The 22,645-nt window shown below is 36.7% G+C and overlaps 1 protein-coding gene across 2 annotated transcripts in view; it reads right to left on the bottom strand.

Moving 5' to 3' along the window:
* Positions 1-3,045: 3,045 nt before the first annotated feature.
* Positions 3,046-22,645, bottom strand: part of LOC148952640 (solute carrier family 12 member 8) — a 213,786-nt gene continuing 194,186 nt past the window's right edge. For both annotated transcript variants that reach the window (XM_089089999.1, XM_089090000.1), the window contains exon 12: positions 3,046-9,259. In XM_089089999.1, coding sequence (XP_088946125.1) covers positions 9,073-9,259 — 187 coding nt within the window. In that variant the 3' untranslated portion in view covers positions 3,046-9,072. The remainder of the gene's footprint in view (positions 9,260-22,645) is intronic.

Raw genomic sequence — 22,645 nt, 5'->3', positions numbered from 1 at the left:
TTTTTTTTCGTATTTCGGCTAATAAATGAATTTGCATTCTTGCTAAGGCTTATGAGTTAGTTGATTGGATCACTAATGTACAACGTGTTTACTCCGTTGCAAAGTGGAAATCAGAATTGATATCCACATGTTATAATAGTGGTTTCAATCGAGAATTTCTTCTTCCACCATTATTTGAAAAAAAAGAAAAACAGAAAGAAATCTGGAGCAACCGTCAATGTCCTGTGTCAAAAGCCGGAGCTCAACGAACTTGTGCATTCTCTCTGAAGCAGAATGGGATAGTCAGCTCCGAAACAACCTCTTTTGACGATTGCACACCATTCTGCGTGAATTTTTATAAGCTTAGAAGAACCTGAAATAGGAGCCAAGCTACCTCAAGTAAGTTCCTCCGTGCAACCAACCAACGATTTGCCCAGCAGAAAGATGATTTAATTAGCCAAATATTTTTAGACCTAGGAATTCTCACATAACAACTTTCTAATGAACACATATTGGTTTTTCTAATAAGCCTTCCAACGGAACTATAACAATCTAAGATTGCGCCCTGAGAATCATTTATCAAAAGGAAATAAATGTCCTACGCTTACTAGTTTAAAAACGATGCGCAACTCCCTTTAAATGGGAGAAGGGATAAAATTCAAATTTTGCAAGGCCTGCATTGGCTAATTTTAGAACCTCAGGTATCTTGAAAGCCTTTGTTACTGTCCTCCTCAATAATTTACACACATCCCCCTCTTTTACCCAACCTACTCTTACCTGTGGAAAAATACTGAGCAAATACCCTTAGATGGGAAAAGAGGGATAAATTTTAAGTTTCGCAAAGTCTGCACTGGCTAATTGCAGCATCTAAGGTATCAAACACTTTTGATACCCTTTACTGCTGACCATCTGAGCAATTTACTCCTCCCGCTTCACTTTGTTTTCAAGGTAGTAACATAACCCCTAGCTTTTGGACTTATAAAATTGTAGCTTCTCCTTGCAAGTAATTAAGGTCTTATTGTAGTGGCAACAGTTAGCGATGCTTTGGGAGAGAATACTATTCGTCGTTTCAAGTTTTTAGATTTCGCTAGTTTAAATTATGTTTCAGGAACATATTTAACAATTCTAAACGATCTTGCGAGGTTTAACAGTTTTGCCTTTATTTGACATATAAAAATTATCAATCATAGCATATTTTACACATCAACTGTTCAAAATCAACAGACAATTACAAAAATTTTGATTGATACCGTATCCTCTCGTCTTATATGCCCCTTCGATGGATGTACGCAATAAAAAGAAACCCCTTGAAGTCGTCTTTTCAAATCAGAATGGATTCAAAATGTGCCTTAACTTTCCATATTTTAAACCTCATTTAGTTGAGGGAGCTTGACTCCTATTTATAGAACCAGTTCTTCTAAGCTTAAGAAAAGTCATGCAGAAAGGTCTGCAATTGTTAAAAGAGGCTGTTTCGTAGCTGACTATCCGATTCTGTTTCAGCGAGAATGCACAACTTCGTTGAGTTCCGGCTTTTGACACAAGACATTGACGGTTGCTCGCACTATATTTCTAGTTTAGGTGACGGAGGAACATTATGGTGTACGAAAACCGCTCATTAACAACTAAACCACAATCCTGGTTGCAGCAGTGACTGCAATCCTGTAATGAGCAATGTAAAGTACATAGTAACCGAAAATTCAAAATTTGTTGAAAAATAACTGTCAAGTGGGAAAAATTTTCAATTTAAAGGTAATTCAGGAATGACAACTATTATATAGGTTTATCTTAATAGTAAAAGTTTGTCGCGAAGACAAATTTACGAGAACTTTAAAAAACAGCTTGAACTTATTTTGATTTTCAAGTTTTTTTTTCACTGAAAAAAAAATCTAGTGAAAACAAAAAAGTCAATTCAAATGTTCGTTCCAAAATGATAATTATTATAGGCTTATCTTAGGTAAAAGTTTGTTGCGAAGAAAAATTTTCGAGAACTTGAAACTAAAAAATAGCTTGAAACTATTTTCACATGTTTTTTTCACTGGAAAAAAACTGACTAGGGAGAAAAGTTTTTAATTGAAAGATCATTAAGGAATGATAACTATTATATAAGCTTATCATAATGATAAAAGCTCATTCCGAAGACTATTTTTTCAAAAACTCTGAAAAAAAGCTTGAAACTTCTCGATAATTAGAACCACCGCGGTCGAAAACATTGAAGAGGAGATTTTGGTTCCCTTCCCCCCGCCCCTTCTTGAAAACAAGGAAATAATTTTTTTTGCATGTAGCAGCGATGCCTCCATTTTTCATTTGTTTTGCCAAGTATGGCAGGCTACCACAAATTCGTAGAGACGTTTAATGATCCTTTAAAATCTACTAATGACTCCCTAAAATCATATCTACGTGCTTTATATAAATTTAAAAACAGAATCACGAAAAAGATTTTGATTTCCTTTTATTAACAGTAATCAGTACGTAAGTGGCAGAGATCAGAAATATTATCTAAGTCTCATAAGAAAGCACTTTGAGTAAGAAAGAACAACAGAAAGCAATAAGATGAACAAAGACCCTACCCTCCCACCATACACTAAAAACTACGACAGAATACAAAAGAGACTTGTGCATTAAAAGAAAATAATATTATAGTTATAATAGTATAACATTAATTACTTGTCCATAATCAAAACAGCCCCTGCAAGGAAAAACACAATTTTCTTAGTTTGTTTTTTAGGAAACATGTTTCGATTTTAGACGACTAAATTGTTCAGAAAACTAATTTAAAACTTCATTAAACAACTTCGAATAGCATTGCACTGAACATCATTATTTGATTAAAAGTAATACCACTGAAAATTGCGAGATAGCTGCTAATTACGCGAGAAAAAAAAACAGAACAACAGCAACAACCAAGTATTGGAAAAAGAATAAAAATCATAGCATTTAAAACTACCCATTCTTGAAACCCCTAAAGTATATTGACATAGAAAAAAATTGCCCCTTCTCAGGTCTATACATAACTGAAGACACGATTTTCTCCGATTTTTCGTTTGGTTGTTTCACAATTATGAAGTTATACACATAAATACGAATATTTAAAGTTATCAAAATTAAGATCAAGCTCATTTATATTATTAAAGAAAATATAGTAGCAGAATGACTGAGCTTAAGCGTCAATATTAATATTTAGCGGTCAAGGAATTTCCAGGATTTAGTCAGAAAAACACAGACTTCATCTCGAGAAACCTATTATATTCCTTATGAATTAAAATTGTCTCGAAATTAAAACCTCCCCTGTTTGCGAACCTCCTTCCCCTATTATTACACTCCCTTAGAATTGGGATGACTTCAGGATTTAAATCTACACAGGGCACGCCCGCCCAAACTCTTTTTTCAATATATATGCATTTCAAAATTGTTTGGAATCATAATTACTTTAGGGTTTAAAAATAACTAGTCACCGGTGGACCCTTGCCTAGCGACGCGGCATATAACTTTGAATAGTTTTGCACTGGATGTTATCATTTCACTAAAAGTAATGCCACTTAAAAACGAGAAAAAATAACAAATAAGTACTGGAAAAAATCAATAATTCTATCGTTTAAAACAATGCAGTCTGAGACAAACCCCATAAATAAATGATTATAACGTATTTTATTTTCGAATCAACAAGCCATCAAAACTGAGAAGTTTTAGTCGTTCCAACCCCCAACCCCCCCACCCCTCTTCTTCTGCAGATAGGTATTGCCAAATTCAAATTAGAAGTTTCAAAATTAGGATTTGCAATTATACTCGCGTCTAGAAAAGACTGAACTAACGCTGATTTTTCAAAATACGCCCAGGCAAGCAAATAGACTCGCAGTCAAGGAATATGGGCATTTCGCCAGAAAAAAAACTTTCGCCAAAGACTTTCCCGAACTTTTGCCAAAGAGGTTTATCATATTCTTTAGCGATGGATACTGTCTCAAAATTAAAAATCGACTCACCTTGTGAGTCTTTGACCCCACTGCTATAGGCATACATATTACACTTTCTTAGAATTAAGATGATCCCAGAATTAAAAATCTGTTCCTGGCACAGGGTTACTTGTCCCTGGTTAAACATGTGCATAATAAAACTTTTTGGAATCATAATTATCTTAGGGTAGAAAATTAAATAGTCTCCGGTTACTTCTTGGCCCGTGACGTCGGCTTTCTGCCTTATTTAAAGGCCTTAAGGAAAAGGGCTCTTAAGGGGGACATTTTTATTATCTTTCTTTGTGCACATATACCCTCCTGTCTAAAAGGTCGAGACTCTCTTACCAAAATAAATTTTACTTGAATGGCCGTCGAGGTGTTTTTGTATAATATTTTCTTTTAGTACTTCAGGGCGTCAAGCTTGCCAAACATAAAGGCGGCAAACATATCTAAACATACAAGGTGGACCCTTAACAAAAAAAAAACGAAAAGGGAAAAAGGAGTGAAAACTCAGTTTCACTAATTTCAATGTAATGACTAAGTATTACATTGATATTATATTACTGACTATTGATTAAAAGTTTTATATAAAACTAAAACAAAAGGTCAAACAATATTAGTACTTAAGACGTAGCAGATACTAGAAAACACAAAAAGTCTTGGATTGATTTTGCAGATTACAAAAATATCTAATTTTAGTAAGCAAGTAAGCCTTATTCTAATCTGTGTTCTAACAGTGTGGTATCCCGGTAAGTGATTCCACTATACTTGAATTTTTCGGGGTTTCCCTGAAAGAAAATTGAGTTCTCCGAAATCTTCCAGAAATTAAAATTCGTAAATATACGAACATATGACAAGAAATAAAAAACTTTAATTTACGTTAACATTAATTTTCAGTGATATTTCAGAGAACCCAATGTTGTTCCGTTTTTTTTTTTTTTTTTTTTTTTTTTTTTTTTTTTTTTTTGTACTACCTTAATTCCGTTGGTTTCTTGATAATTTTCTCCTTTGTACAAGGTTTCTACTTTCATAGTACAGGGAAAAATTCAAATATTACTATGTTTTTCTGTTTTTTTTTTTTTTTTATGTCCTAGACCCTCAACGTAAATTCCACAGGATTGTCTGTTCTAAAGGCACAAAAACTTTTTCTTGGTGTCATCAAAAAAGAACGGCCAATTAGGGTTTTGTTTACTTGATAGAATATACTTTTCTTAAGGTGGATCTAATTTGTTTTGGATAAAGCTAAAATGAACTAGATTTATCATATCTTACAAAAAATATTGTTTGTCTTTTTTACATGAAAACACTTAATTTTTAATCTAATACCGTAACAATTAGTGTAAACAATACGTAAGTCCAGTGCACATCAGACTTTTACTTAATGCATACGTCAATAGCTCAGACTCCTATTGCTGAATAGTCAGTTACCGCTCTCCCGACAACTGGCTATTCGAACCCTCTGGTAGTTTGATCACTTGTTCCGAATTTCCGCAGAAACTCTTTCGAAATCATACTCGACTTCGACCGTCCAGCCCAAAGGGGGAAGAGCCCGCGGGGGAGACCTCAGTCTAGATAACGAGACAGACTGGACTATTTTTGACCATGGTAAACGTCCTCCTAGATGACCCCTCACACTGGCTCAAGACCATCAAGTCTAGAGGCAGCAAGCATCGCCCCTCCCTATGCTGGCTACCGGCAGATAATTTTAGTGAGTCAAGTCTTAAGCTTGACTATATGATAGCTATTGCTAAACGAATCATTTAGATTCTAAATTCACAAATTCTACAAAATGGAGAAAATTAAAAAATGGCAAGTTAATAGGTGGTCAGTTTTCAAGTAAACTCTTCACTTATCATTATGCATGTCTTGATTATAGTATACAAATAATTAGGTGTTAATTGTATTTATTGGTTTTGGATATCCGTTAGAACCAGAGTTGAATGAAAGCTTTCGCGTGATTTTTTTTTTTATTTTTATTTTTGTATGTCATTCTACACTGCATAGAACATGCTTTTCATTTAAATATTCCTCACACATCAAATAACAAACAGCCTAAATATTGCTATAGAAAATATCTATTTTGCAATAAAGCCCAGCATTTTTTTCATAACCGTCAATATTTAAGGTGTAGCCTCCCTACCCCTTTCTGATGGAAAAAATCAAACGCGAAATTAGAGCCGATGGCATGTTTGCTTTAGTAAATCCATAAATTCATGGATTTATTTATAGAGATTTGTGAAATAAGTTCTTGAATGAACTTATTGACATGAAATTTTATTTTAATGTCGTGTTTTTCGTCATCCAGCAGGTTAAAGAGAATAAGTACGTCCTCCAAGGTGTGAAGAGGCCATAAAAAATAGAGGGGAGAGAGTATGGAGCACTGGCAGCTGTATTGGCAGCTGTAGCAGCTTGATGCTGATACAGGTTGTCAACAATATTGGTATACAGCTTATGCATATGTTTATGTCTTTCCTTGGAAAAGTTTCAACTCTCAAAGTCAACAAGGCTATAATTCTATTGTCAATTTTATATATTCACACTAGTTGTAGAAACTATTCCACTGTCATCCTCGTTGCTTCCCTATCTAATACATACGCCGACTAGTATTTAAGATGAACAATTAAAGATAATATAAAAAGACACACGTACGACTTAAATGAATCCTATATTGAGAAATAAAAATTATTCTAGAAACAATATTGAAGCTAAAACTAATGTGACTTAAAAAGATCGTTCGATTGACTGAAGAACTCCTTTACTTCTAACCCCTTCCTTAATGTTCCAACTCTAAATACCTTTATTGTACTCGTTCCACAAGATCCTGAAATTTTGCATCATTTCTGAGGAAGTTGGTCACTCATTCAAGCTTACCTTTTTTCTTTCTTTTTTTTTCAGGGACCATCGCATCCAAACATTAATTAAAATATAAAAAAGGATATCATTCGCGAAATTTTGGTCCGATACCAGGAAGGCCCCTTCTCTCTGCCCCACAGCCTTGTCTTTTATTTTAACTATGTCAAAAAAATATCCAGGTAGGAATTTAAATGCTACGGAATTGGCACAAAACGGACGGTTGAAAAAAGACAATCACAGGGTTGTAACGAAGGACAAGCATTCAGGAGGAGGGGGGCTTTTACAAGATTCTCCAACCAAATAATTATTTTCTGTGTGTGTAAAAAAGAGGCTTTCATCTATTTTATAGAAAACAATTTCGTTACCTCCAGAAACTCAGTCTCACGGTACATCCTGGAAGACAATATCACTGAATCAAGGGGTATCATTGAATAACTAAATACGCATTGAATCACTAACTCACTCAATTCATAAATAGAAACGATGTTTTCTGTATAAATTTAGCCAAATAAAAATTTAAATAATGACTTACAATTTGTATATCATTATATTTCATCTGATTAAATTGCAAGAAATAACACGTATATTCGTTGAAAAAGAAAATATAACAATAACAATAATGTTAGAAGCGTTGTTACAGATCAGGGGTTGCCAAACCATACTTCTCAAGAACAAAGACTAGGGGGGGGGGACTTTTCTTTAGGAGAAAGACTAGGGGGAGCTGATAAGAGAGCAAAATGTTGCACCTTAACTAAGGATTAATTTAAATTAAAAAAAGGTAAGTAGGCGTTACCCTGGACGGCTAGAAATACTTAAAACCTGACCTTTGTCGCCAGAAGGTTAATGGCTTTAAGGTATACAAAAGGCCTAATTTAAAACCGAGGTTTCACAGGTACAGTTTAGTTTCAAAGAGGAAATGTTATGCCTTGTTGAAATCATAGTGAGCAGGGATTTTCAATTTGTATTATAAGAGGGCCCAAAATGGAGCCCTTGGATCCTTACTCTTTCAATATCCCCCACTCCTCGAACTACGTCATGAACTACGAGCATGACTAGTTAGGGTGCTATTTAGGAATGCTTCAGCTGTTTTAGACCGTTAACATCAAAAAATCCCTTTGAATAGAAAATTCCTAGTTAAAATTAAGATCCACCCTTTACCTAAGAGTAGGCAAATATTTTTTTTTTTTTTTTTGTGTTTTTTTTACGGCAGTTTATTTTAAAGCCTATGAAACCTGACTTTACTTCGAAATCTAGTAAATAACACTAAATTAACTTTCTCTCTCTTGGGAAGGTTAAACTTAAATTTGTTTTAAACTATGGATTATAAAATAGCTAGGGCTTTGCTAGATGTTTTCCAGAGGAATTGTCAGCTGATTCTATTGGGTACCGTCTGACTGACCGTGTTTTAAACATTAAGCTGTATAGGGTTTCCCTGTGTTAATTGCTTTTATTCAAAATAGAAACTAGTTTCCTCTTTCCACGTTTTCCTCTTCCCTGTTCCCTTTTTCTCTTTCTCCTTTTACCACTTTTCCATAGTTTTTACTCCAGCTTTTAGGTTTCAGATTCTTGGACAACAGTTGACCGAGCCCTTCTTTCCTTTGCCATCAACATTAATTAATTAACGGTCAACACAAAAAGATAAATACAAACATTAAAGAGCAGATTTAAGATATTTCAGATCCCTAAATACAGTACTATTATTTTATGCGAATCCTAAAAAAGCAAGTTTGGTCACCCCTGCTACACCCTGCGACACAGGGTCGAATTGATGTGATTCCAGCTAAATTAAGTTCTGACAGAAGACGAATTTTTCAACTCTCGTCGGAAAGAGAAGCGAAATCAAACATTCACTCACGTGCAGACATCTCTTTCATTGCAGCGATCCGATATCTAGCAGCCAAAGTACTGCCAGATGATGGCAAAATTTTGTAAATCGAATACGACCAGATGGCATAGCTCCGAGGATTCTGTTATGTCATTTTGAAAGTGGAACTCCTTTGAATCTCTTTATGAAAGTTGTATTAAAAAAAAACAAAAAAAACCCTAGTAGTACATTCTATATATATTTTGCATTCAATAATACTCCTGCGAACAGCCCTTTCTTTATTTTAAATGAATTTTTGCCGGCAGGAAAAACGAAGTTTTCCATTCTGGTCGGAAACAGGAGCGACCCGAATAATCTCTCGACATTTATCTTTCATCAGAGGAATGTCTGAAACAAAATTCGATTTCTGTCAAAGCCTAGCTTTAGCATACTCTGATAAAATATTTACAAATCCACTTCGCAACAAAATTAGGGAACCAGAGCAACTTCTTGACTATCTGCTAAATCAAAACTCTTTCCTTTCACAGTTGATGATTGGTGATATCGGCTTCTTGATGAAAAATCATCGTTCTCTTCTGTAAGCTGATCAGCCTGAATGTCTAAATCTGGAATACCCGACGGAACGACAATCTGCTCGTAGCCTTGACGTTTTTTACTGTAAAAAGTAAAATAATTAAATTATTACCAAAGTTTAAATAGCGACCAAGGCCTCAGCACCTTTCTAAATACAAACAACGAAAGGTAAAACAATGAAGAATTATTCTATGACTGAAAATTTTTCTGAATGAACATTTCGGCTCTATATTTAAGAGCCTCATCAGCAAAGCACAGATCAATATAAAATAAGACTTAGAATAAAATACGTAGCCCTTAAAATTGAAGATTAAAACAGTCCTAGAATCATTAATTCAAGAAAGTTCAACGAGAACTGAAAAAATACGAAACGAGGCAATTCATTAGATAACAAATCAAGAGCTTTTAATGCGATTCTTGCTTTTTTGGTAGCTAGTCTGAAAGGTCTTCTTGATGCAGATTCATTGGTATTCACTATTAGTTTTGCAATACTACTGCTACTAATAATAACTCACCACAGCACCAAGTAGCCTAAGGCTAACACAGCTAGACACGCTCCTTCTCTAGCCCAATCTACTCACAGCCTCCCTCTTTACACCTTCCCAAGAAATTCCCATTTGCATTAAATATTTCCTTACGACCTCCACAGCCAACCGAGGACGGCCTGCTTTTCGTTTAGCCCTAGACAGTTGGTCGATAAGGACAAAATTTGACAATCTGTCATCCTTCACTCGCAGAGCGTGCCCTAGCCATCTCAACCTTTCTCTCATTGTAGCCCTAGAAAGTGGGATTGAACCAAACTTAAATCATTTTTAATTAAATTTGCACGTAAATGCGTTGAGTGAATACTCCCTCATATCTCTATTTAAAAAACTATTATCATTTAAATCAAGTTTAGTTTCTACTGCCCCACGAACAACTTTTTGAATATTCAAATCATTATTCATGAGGGAGGTGTTTTCAAAAAGTATTACACTATTTGGGTTTTCAAAAACATGGCTCCTTAGAGCACAATGAAAAGAACAAAGAGCCCTATTAGAATTTAAAGCCTTGGTTATATTATCCTTATACCGTCGCAGACTTTTTCCCAAATTTCGAGTTTTTTTGCGAACGTATTACCCTCTCCCCATCCCCCTCCGCTTCCCTTTTGGAAGAGATTAGAAAAACTATTGTAAAAATCAACTCTTTTGAGTTCATATTTTCAGTCAATTAAATTGCTTGTGCTTATATCAGATAAAATTAGACATCTAAAAGATAGCTTATAATATATATTCGAGTTATTTTGAAGCGAATTTAATGGTGATGAAGATATTTCGATATAAATTGCAAGGAATTTAAGAAAAAGTATGCAAATAAAAACATTTAGATTTCTTTAAAAATTTAAAACCGTATTTTGGGATATCTTACTGCGAGATCTCCCAAAACACGATCTCCCAAATTAACGTTTTTTTTTTTATTATTCTGTTTACAATTTCTTATAATTTTAGTACAGAGGATTCTCTTATACGCGGCGTTGTATTCTTTTTTTTCGATATGTACACTTACTAAAATAAATCATAAAGCATAAAATAATTTCCCCTCAAAAAAATTTAAAGGGTTGAAAATCTACCGCTGATACAGACGAAGATGCATGATGCGACCAACAACTACCAAATAACGCAAGACCGAGCGATCTCCAGTTGTGTTTTTTGTGGATGGTACCTTATATTGCTACAACTTATTCTAAGAAGCATGCAAACATAAGAACAAGTGAATAGATTCCCAGCCAGGTAAATCAAAATTTCCTTGAGTGTTCTTTTCAATTGACATAAGTAGATTGACCACTGGAGTGATTTCAACTTTTAGCTGTCGTACTCCTTTGGTCAATGATTGGATAATCCATAATTGATTGCCCTATAAACATATTTTTGTATATATTTATGACTAATTGCCACGTGGTTTCGCTTTGCATATAATTAATCGTCGCATTCGTATTTTCAACCCCTGTAACTGAATCCCTGTGTAACTGAACCCCCGTCCAACTGTGTCCCCGTGTAACTGAACCCCCTGTGCAGCTGCAGCCTTGTATCACTGACCCCTCGTGCAACTGAACCCCCGTGTAGCTCCGATTTACGTCCGATTTCCGAGTCGAGAATGCCAAACACAATTTAAAAAAACAAAACACTTTTTCCTTTATTGGTTATGAAAAGGAAATACCACCAACATCTAAAGAACTGTTGATGGTATCAGCTGTCACATCGTTCAGGGAATGTTTAGGGGAATCTTCAACTAAATCAAAAAATACTATGTACATGCAGTTTTACAAGAAGACGTATCTGCAATATGTCAAGAACAGCTAAGAGTATTAAATTTAAACTTTCAGGGCATGTTGACAAAGGCTGGAGTACAACTTGTCCACCTCCATGTCCTTTTTAGGTGCAATCTCCTCAAAGACATCTGAACAAAATTTTCTATCTAAATTCACAAAGTTCAAAGATTTTCAACACAGATTTTTATTACTCAACGTTCAGAAAAGGTCTGGTTCATCTGAAAAAAGAGAAATAAATCTGCTCTATTGGTTTGTGAATCTGATTTTCTTTCTTTTCTTTTTTTGCGACAATAGAACAAAGCTTTTTTATGAATGATCTTGACAGGCATTTATATTTTGAATTTAAAAAACAAACAACTCCAATATGGTTGAACATGTAAAGATTCTAACTTATGTTTTACTTCTTGATATTGCCTCAAATTCGTAGAATACTGAAAGTCCGGGAGTTGAGTTATACAAGGGTTCACTTATTCGAGGGTTCAGTTACACGAGGGTTCTGTTGCACGAGGGTTCAGTTGCATGAGGGTTCAGTTGCACGGATCTTCAGTTAAATGGGGTTCAGTTGCACAGGGGCTCAGTTAAGTGGGGTTCAGTTATACGCACACCTTTTTTTTGTATCGCCCTGTTGAAGATAATTTGATTTCTTTGGCAATTTTGCATCTTCTTTACCCTCCACAAAAAGTAGATTGAGATCACTTAGCTTTTGGTGTTGACGGAGATCGTTCGGAAAGATAAAAACTGTGTTTACTGACCATGTGCCACTGGATACGGGGTCTAACCCCTAACTAATCGCTCCAAAAAGGGCCGCCCCAACCTCGTGGATGCGGGTGGAGCCCACCTCCGGGTATCTCAGTGCCCAGGGTTTCCCTGGTGTCAATCAGAACCCAGTCCTAGGGACGGTAGGGCTTACAACCCTCTTCCGGAAAATAATTGCAACGAAAAGAAATGTCACTCCATCCTCGGATCCTACTGATTTTAACTCCATATGACCTCGGCACGTCCACGGACATCTTTTGAACCTTGTTGACCAAGGTGGGCTTAGAATAGCCACCTGAAATGAATAAACCCGGATCCAAAGACCTTTTTAGGCTCGAGATGTTGACATGGGGAATTGATACTCTTGGGATAAGAGAAACCAATTTGACCAGATCAGGTGATGTAGAAATCTCCAGCACAGGTTAATATGATCAGGCCAAACTTCTCGTAGAAGTAGTGGCGCAGGCCTGTTGCTAAACAAGAAGGTAATGAAATGCTTTATATGCCATAGCCCAGTCTCAGATAGACTAACTGCACGTTTTACCCACAAGCACGGAAAGATGACCATCGTCGCGTGCTACGCACCAGCCAATGTTTCTCCAGATGATAAACAATTGAACTATATAACAAACCTGTATGACAAGTTTTATTTTATGAACAGGATATTATTGCAAGATTAGCTGGAATATTAACAAACCTGTATGGCAAGTTTTTATTTATAATCGGATATCATTACAAGCTATTTAAGAGTGGATTTCGGAGTGAATTTTCCTTCCAGCTATGCAAGCAGGTGATCGCGTATTTGCGCAGTTCAAATGTTACAAACTTTGGCCATGCCAAATTAAGAGTGATTACTGTTTGTGACGGTCGATTCAATTATGAAGTTTGCTGTTATGGAACGGACGAAACCAAGATTGTGATGTCTGATAATATTTAGCGCTACTCAATAAAGTATTCTGAAGCGGTAAAAGATGGGAGAAAAAATGTACAAAAAGCGATTAAGCTTTGTATCGAAGATTCGGATGGACTGCCGGCCGACTTATCTGATTCCGCGCTATCTCTACAGACTGATCTGGAGGAATTACGAGGCGTTGTAGAAGACAAGATCCGGAATAAAGTGGACGAAGAGTTTTCCAAGTTAGATATATCTCCGTCGCAGTTTAAAAAGTTTTTAGACACGATTACGCAAGCGGTTTATAAAGCAATTGAGATGCAGTTTCAGTCGAAGTTTGAGCAGGTTGAAAAGTCGCTCAAGGATTTACGAGCAAAACTTGTTCAAAATGAGTCCAAGCTTGAAAAACTTAAGTCGAAGTTGGGACAACTTAGGTCAGTCTGCCCTTCCAAATAAAGTCATTGTTCCTGGTGTCGAAACAACTTCCCGTGATCTCCCGGCAGTAGGTGAGAAAGTTCTTGATCGTTTAAATTTGCAAAGTGGACTTTACCTTGAAAAATCGATCATTAAAGGGGCTAAACGTCTAAGAGCTAATGATCAAGCTCTAGCCCCTATCGAACTTACATTGATCTCAGAAGTTGCAGCAGTCGAAATACTTCGAAATAAAAAAAAAATACTGAACGGTTCCCAAGTCTTTGTTATTGAAGTGTTAACTAGGGAAAGGCAGGAGGTTTTCAAGCTTGCTCGCAACAGATTTGAAAATAAGAATGTGTGGACGATGAGAGGCATCATTTTTGTGAAAAATGGCTCGCAAATTATACCATGCAAAACAATAACAGATGTGGCTTAGATCCTCAATCTGGCTAATGAACCTTCACTGTGAATAATTTGAGTTTGATTTAGTTTTCCTTTGTTTATTTGTGGTATGGATATATTTCAGTCGTTTTTGGAATCCCGTTTAAACTTAGATGCGATACTTAATCATTCGACTGGGAGTGATAAAGATGTACAGTATGTCAGAAATCTAACGGATTGTGATTTTTCGGATGCCCCTTTAACTAATGAAGTTAAGCAATGTGAATTCCTGATAAGGGTATTGCATGTTAATGCGCAAGGATTGCAGAGTGCGTATAGTGAACTTAAGTTTTTAATAAATTCTAGTCCTAAAGATATTGTAGCTGTATGTGAAACTTGTTTGTCGCAAAAGTCTCCAATGTCTATGCTGTCCCTTTCGTGTATGAAATCTGATTCAAGGTGTAGGTCCGAGAGCGCGAAAGGTGTTCAATTAATTTATGTCCGACAGGATTGGTCTGTTAATATACTTGATGATTTTTCAGTTTGGGAAGAAGGTTTATGTGAGACTCTATTTGTTGAATTATGTCCCATTGGCTGCGAACCTTTTGTTTTTGGATCAGTATATAGACCTCCGTCAAGTAACCCCGAAGAGTTTTTTTGAGATTTTTGAGCCCCTAGTTGTAAAACTTGGTGGATGTAAAAAACCATTAATAATTTCAGGTGATTTAAATTTTGAATTGTTGAATTTAGATGTGGTTTTTCATAAAGAGTTTCTGAACATTATGCTGTGTTCAGGCCTTTTTCCAAGTATTTCGCTACCTACGAGAGTAACAAAGACTACTGCAGCCTTGCAGGATAACATTTTCTTTTCTGGTGTATCTTTTAAAGCGATAAAGTCTTCTGTTAGTACATGTGACATGTCTGATAATTTTCCAGTTAGTGTTGTTTTTGATTTAGCCCAAAGTATATCTCAACCTGTATTTAAAAAAAATGGAAATAAAAATTCTTACAGACAGAGAAAATTGATTGATTTTCAGCTTTCGCGTGAGTTGATTGATAATAATAACTGAACCTCCATTTTTTATCCAAATGATGTTAATGATGCTTTTTCGAAATTTATCCAGGATATGATGCAACTCCGAAATCGAGCAACATCGACAAGATTTTTGGGCGGAGTTTTCAAAAAAATTTGACCCGTGTATTACGGATGTTATTTTGACGTCACTTAAGATGAAAAGGAAAAAACATCGACAGTATCTGGCTGCCCAATCTGATGTATTTTATGAGGAGTATAGAACTTATCGAAATAAACTGAATTATATTATAAGATATGCTAAAAGAAAATATTTTTCCGATAAATTTTTACAGTATAAGTCAAATATTAAAAAGACATGGCAGCTAATCAATGATAAAATCCGCCCCAATGATCGTTCGAAGTCTGGAGTTAATTGTCTTGAACTTGATGGTTCAAAAGTGACGGATCCAAAAGAAATTTTGTATATTTTTGACAAGAATTTCACTACTATCGGGTCTAGGATTGTATCGAGTACAAATAGGCAAGAGAGTCGGTCGACTGATTTTGTTGTTGACGATGAAGCACCAAACTCATTTGATTTTTCTGAAATTACACCCCAGGAAGTTAAAAAACATATAATGAAACTAGGGCAAAGTTTTTCATTGGATAATTTTCGGTTCTCTACACAAATCGTGAAACAAATAGCTCCTAATATAGCCCAATTGTTGGCACATATTTTTAATTTGTCTCTACTAAATGGAGTTTTTCCTGATCTTTTAAAAAATGCCCATGTATTAGCTTTGTATAAAGGTGGTGCTTCTACGGATCCTTCAAACTATAGAGGAATTTTACTGTTATCTGTTTTTAGTAAAATTTGGGAAAAATTGCTCATAAAGCACTTCAAAATTATTTATGTAATAATAAAATATTGCATCCCTCGCAGTATGGCTTCATTAAAGGAAAATCAGCAGAACTAGCAATACATCAGCTTTTAATTGAAATAAATAATGCGCTTGATACTGGTCAGAACGCCTTGGCTATATTCTTGGATGTGGCCAAGGCGTTCGACTCGGTTGATCACTGTTTTTTAGTAAATAAACTAAAAAAAATAGATTTTCTTCAAAATATTTAATTTTTTTTGCATCTTACCTTGCTGAAAAAAAATTGAATCCCATGATTGTAAAAATGGAATCCGATCTAAGTCATTTTCCGTAAATTGTGGGGTTCCTCAGGGCTCTGTTTTGGGTCCTACCCTATTTCTTCTTTTTATTAATGATTTGCCTGAGTTTCTTCCATCTGCAAAATTATTATGTTTGCGGATGATGTTGTGATTTTTTCTTCCCATTTAGATTTAACACAGCTTTTCCCAAACATCCAAAGTACTCTATCAACTACTTTAGAGTGGTATTGTCGAAACCTTCTTCGGTTAAATGAAAGGAAATTTCAGTATATGCTATTTTCACGAGTTGGTTCAGTCAATTCTGACGCTTTTTCTCTTTATTTAAATAATAAGGAATTGAAACGGGTACAATAGATTAGATATCTTGGGATAATTATAGATAAAAATTTGTCGTTCCATGAACATGTTAAAACTCTATCGTTAAAAGTTTCTAGAAATGTTGGGATTATGTGCCGTCTCCACCATGTTTTTCTGGAAAATATGCTTAAATCAATTTACTTTTCTCTGGTCCAACATTTTTTTCTATGTTGTGTTTCTGAGTGGGCTTAAACTTTTTCTTCGGTCTATAAACCCCTACAAGTTTTACAAAATAAAGCGATAAGGAAACTTTTTCAGACTGATAATAGGTCTTCTGTTACTCATCTTTTTGGACCAGCTGGAATTTTTTCTTTACATCAACTTCATTTCATTGTAATATCCCAGATATGTCACAATTACGTTTTTGGTCAGTTAGCATCAGGTTTCCATGGAATTTTTCCTCTTAACTCGCAGCGTCATTCATATCCGACATCAGTCAGGTTTAATTTCTCGCAGGAGTTTGGGGCGAACAACTAGAACAGGCTTTAGTTTGAGACATATTGGTCCAAAGGTGTGGAATTCTATTCCCCTGGATATTAGAGTGCGCTGATTACCAGTAGTTTTGCATAATGGTAGTTTGTTTGTATTTGGGCAGTTATCCAAGAGGCTCGTTTTTTTTTTTTTTTTTTTCATTTAATTTGTTAAAGGTGTTTAATAACTTGTTTTAATTTTGAATGCGCTCAATTATGACACCAGGCATGTGTGCAGGTGTATTTTGTAGCATTATGTATATTTCATAAATAAAATATCTGTATCTGTATTCCTCACGATGTACCCGTCCTGGTGAGCGACTTCAACGCTACAGTATCTAAGCCTTACATAGCTTTCTAGTCTATAATTGGCCCTATCACCCCGGACAGCCTCAAAGATAACGGAACACGATTATTTCAGCTGTGCAACATGTATGAACTGGTCATTGCTAAAACACAATTTCACAGAAAAGATGTATATAAGCCAACATGGTATAGCAATGACGGGCGCACCCGCAAGATGATCGACTACATCATAGTCAACCAGAGATGGTGATCGTCAGTCTCAAATTGTCGAACATACCGTTCCGCCGAACTCGGAAACACCTACCACAGATTGGTAGCCGCCAACTTCCGTCTCAGACTAAAAGCTCAGCCAGCCGAAGTTAGACGTTCAGAAACTCAATTCGGACGGAATCCGGCAAAAGTACTTGGTTGAAATCCAAAATAGGTTTGATTTCCTGAATATCTTCGACGACCCAGATACTCTCTGGCAAGCTTATAAGACCGACACAGTAGAAGTTACTGCGATACCATTGGGCGCAAGATGCACTCCAAGAAGCCGTGGCTGTCACACGAAGTCTTGCAGATCATTGAACAGCGCAGGAAAGCTCGGCTGGCTGGTGATATTGCCACATACAGACGGCTAAACGGGATCAGGAACAAACTTATTCACCGTGATAGGCAACATTTTTTTTTATAAAAAGGCCGATTAGATAAAAAAAAAGCTGCTCGCAAAGGTGAAGTTATGTCCCTGTTCAAGCATGTCAGAGACCTGAGGAAATGGAAACCACCAAAAATATGAGCAGTCAGATCGGAATATGGCAAAATGATTGAAGATGAAAGTCCACAACTAGAAAGATGGAAGTAACACTTTGCAAAGCTGCTGAATGCTGACAGAGTGAATGTTGATCATATCTGCTAACGTCCGCTAAGCAAACTATACGCGAGAGTCAGCCAGAGCCTGATCGCAAAGCTGCTCGCAAAAGCAACGTTATGTCCCTGTTCAAGCATGTCAGAGACCTGAGCGAAGGGAACCCTCCAAAAATAGGAGCAGTCAGATCGGAATCTGGTAAAATGATGAAGAAGAAAGTGCACAACTAGAAAGATGGAAGTAAGACTTTTCAAAGCTGCTGAACGCTGACAGAGTGAATGTTGATCCTTATCTCCTGTCATCCACTGAGCAAACCATACGCGAGAATCATCCAGAACCTGATCCACTTTCAGTGGAAGAGATACAGAAAGCTCTGCGGAGAATGAAAAACAATAAGGCGCCCGGAATCTGTGGTATCACCGTCAAACTGCTGAAATTCGGAGGACCAGCAATGCTTCTTTGGATGCACATACTTATCTCCCTTGTCTGGACGACGAAGATAATACTGCAAGAACGGATAGAAGGATTTATAGAGGAATTACCCTTCTATCAGTCCCCGGTAAATTGTTTACCATGACTCTACTGGACAGAAGCACCAAATTCCTCCGCAAATGCCGCCAGATTCAGTAACCGGGTTTCATGCCTAACAGGTCCACGACCAGGCAGACCTTCAACATCCGTCAGGTTGTAGAAAAAGCCCACGAGTTCCAAAGTACTACACATATTGCCTTTGTCGACTTCAAAGCAGCCTTTTGTTCGGCTGACCGTAATTGTCTCTAGTTGATACTTGAACAAAAAGGCTCCCTGACAAGTATTGCCGTCTGTTCACGGCCCTCCATACAGATACTATAAAGCTCCGTCCAGACAAACTGTCGTCGTAGCCTAGTATTCAAAGCAAATGCCGGTGTGAGGCAAGGACTTGCTGCCGCCACCGAACTTTTCAACGCCGTCATCAATTACGTTATGGACTAAACCACAAACCATCTCCACTTTGGACTGCAGTTTGCAACGAAATTCTAAGTGATTGCGACTTCGCGGATGATATCGCTTTAATAACCACATCTGCAGCTGAACTTGAAGAAGCCATTACCGCACTGTCGGAAGAAATATCTAAAGTGACCTGAAAATCAGCTGCAAAAGGCCAAGATAATAATCATCGATCTGGCAGGCGCAACCTCGAACTCACCTGCATTCAGCATATTAGGACATGCCGTTGAAGTTGTGAAACGTTTACGTATTTTGGCTCCATCATCACGGACAGCGGATCTATCGAATCTGAAACTCAGTCCGGTATCGCCAAAGTCACCTCAATCATGGCCCGACTCTGTCCCTCCGTCTGGTCGAAGCCCATCACCACCCGAAGAACAAAATGCGCATTTGCAATACAACTGTAAACCAAGTTCTTCTCTACGGTGCTGAGACCTGGCCTGTTGCCGTTTCGGTCCGAAACGCTATAGACGTGGACTAAACTAAGTTTTTTAGACGAATCGAAGGGATTAAGTGGTATGACTTCGTCTCTAATACCCAACCGCTGCCACTTACCAACCAGACACCCTACTCCGGTGTTCGGCCACCTATCCCGCAGCTAAAATTGCCTTTAGTTTGCCACACAGCTGGAAGCACCACGTGGAAGGCCTTGTTCAGATGGAAGGACAGCATTGGTCACTTCGTCTCATTGATCGGTTTGATCGGTCTCATTGATCCCAAACGACGCTATCATACTAGCTCAGAACCATCTGGACTGGAGGTGACGAGTGCTTCTCTCTCAAAGCTGGAACACCAGCAGGAGCAAGCAATAAGTCAAACAAGTCAAGCACTTATGGTGACGCTATTCTGTTTCTAAACTAGTGGGCCTAAGCTACACTAAACTTCATTCACAAAATTTACCAGTGGCAGTCCCCCCTTCCCTTCTGAGGCTATGTCCGGTTTTTTTTCAATAACTTTGAATAGGTCATGGCTTAAAAAAATTATTCTTCAACGTGTTAAACTTACTCTCCAATAAATTACTGGTGCAATTTCTTTTTTGAACTTGTTGAGCATTATAATTACTAAGAAGAACTTTCACTCTGTGCTTCAAAGAATTACTTTCCTCGCCCCTTGTGTGCCCAGGCATTAGCATAACAGTAACAGGGGGGGGGGGCGGGGGCACGAGGTAAACTTTAGAATGAAAACCGTGTAGATTAACCTTTCCTGGTTGAGACACAACCGGCACAAAATGGGGAAAGTCCCCACCTAATCCTATCGACACTATGATGAGTCATTATAAATACATTGCCTTCAGTTTCTTTAATTAATGGAGTTCCGTTTCATTTTTTTGGATATTGCAAATAGTAGGGTTAAACTTTTATCTCATGCTACAAATACCCCCCCCCCTTTTTTTTTCTTTGTGCCCAAATTGAACATACACACAATCGTGCAAAACAAGGGGTAGGTAGAAATTTCAGAATAATTTGATCCAAAAATTATCCAAAGGACTTCCTATAGAAATGGAATAAACTTGGGCACTTTAGATGGACTCTTCTCGGGTTATCCACCGATATCTCAAAATCGGAAACAATTATTTACCCTAATCATATAGATAAGGGAATTGGTCATTTTGACCTGCCTTTGTTTCCATTCGTCTAGTTAGTGGTATTCCAATTCAAAAATGACAACGAACTAGTAGCTCAGGTTCCGTCAACTCGTCATAAGAAGAAAAAAGCAAGGCAACACAGGACATACCAACTGACAGAATACGGCAGCAATTTTATTTGGCAAACACCAGCTGACGGTAATTCTTGCTGGAGAAATTTCGTCAGTTGTTCTTGATATCGGAACTTGTGCGATTGATAAAGGAGTCCTGATCTCATTGACGTAAGCTTAATTGAGAGCAATTAAAAATTGCAACTCCTAAATTAGTTTAAACCAAAAAAGGTTTTAAATTAAATTTTGGAGCTAGCTAGAGCCACCGCCGAAGTTCAATTAACTGAAATTTTTGGGAATTTAGCTAAGGTATTCCAATCAGAGAGTTTCATTATCAATCCTTAGCTGTATAGAAAATACTGTTTAGGAAGATTATGCATTAGCGTCTCCAATTAATCAAACAGGATGAAGAAGAAAGAAGAAGAACCATATTGTGGATATTTTGTTGGTTGAGCCCTTCTTATGGCGAGTTTTTGAGAAAACTAGAAGGAGCTTTCACAACGACGCCGGCGCCATTTTTGGATTGGAATAGGAAGAAATAGATAAAATGAAAGATTAAAAAAAGGCTATCCTCAACTTCGTTTTAAAATCCTCAAAAATGTGAGTTGGAACCGCAAAATTAAAAAATATATATTAATTCCTGGTCAATTGAAAACAGGAAACGTGATAGACACACCAGTTGTTGGGCCACAAAGACTAGCAAAGGTGCTCACCATTAGGAAGGAGATATCTTATTCAAATGGGCGTAATTGGGAGCCCTTTTTTTAAATATAACTTTCTATGTCTAGTGAAACTAAAATTACAAATAAACTCCTGAAATTTAACAGCTTGATTTATATATTTTATTGTGAATACACGTTTTCTGCATACAATTAAATAAATAAAAACAAAACAGTTCTTTCAACTGAAAGTATGGAGCAAACATTAAAACTTAAAACAAACAAAAATGATTACGTATATGAGGGGGGTTGCTCTTCCTCAACACCTCACTTTTTACGCTAAAGTTAATTAGTAATTTAAAAAAAGCTTCTTATTGTTCTAATTGAAAGAACATAGTGTTTGAGGAATCGTTCTTAAAGAATAGAGACAAAATTCAAACTTTAGCGGATTAGAATTTACAGTCCCTACTCAGCGGTGCTGATCTCCATATCATCGCCCTTCAGCCAGGAAGTGCAGTGGGGTGTTGGGGGCCAGTTATCCTGTGCTTTCGCACACCTTTCCTGTTTACCCTCCCTAAATTGGTCCAGGAGCCCATCTAGAGCTGGGTCGGCTCTGGCTGAGCTTACAGTCACGCCCCTGACCCCCCTTCCAAACCAAATAACCAGCGACACCAGGACTCGAACCCCTATCCTCACGAACTAAAGATTTCAAATCTAGTTGGCTAACCACTTGCCTAGGACGATCAAAATACATCTTGTATCAAAATATAGTAAACTGTAAACTGAATAATAAAAACCAAAATAAAACTAATATTTGCGACGTGCTCTTGGCTAAAAGAAACCTTCTTTTAATAAACAAATAAAATAATTGATACATATAATAAATGAACTGTATAGAATGGTTATATTGGATTTATAATGTGTATCCTGCCCACAAAAAAAAGACATATGGACATTATTCAAAATAATGTTATTTGGTGTCAACAGTGTTCTAAGTAATGCTTCTTCTATCTCAGAATTTTTCGAAATCTTCCCACATTTCCCAAAAGAAAATTGATTTTTCCGAAACAAGCCCGGAAATTCTCATCAGCTATTATTAATGATTTATATTTCATGTCTATCGTCATATATTTACGAAGGTTAACTTTTGGAGAGATTTTGTTGAACCCGATTTTCTTTTTGGGAAATTCATAGAAAACCC

Source organism: Artemia sp. Qi Xiang Cuo, chromosome 5, assembly GCF_049724085.1.
Source record: "Artemia sp. Qi Xiang Cuo chromosome 5, ASM4972408v1, whole genome shotgun sequence".
Taxonomy (NCBI): Eukaryota; Metazoa; Arthropoda; class Branchiopoda; order Anostraca; family Artemiidae; genus Artemia; species Artemia sp. Qi Xiang Cuo.
This window is presented reverse-complemented; position numbering and strand designations above follow the sequence as displayed.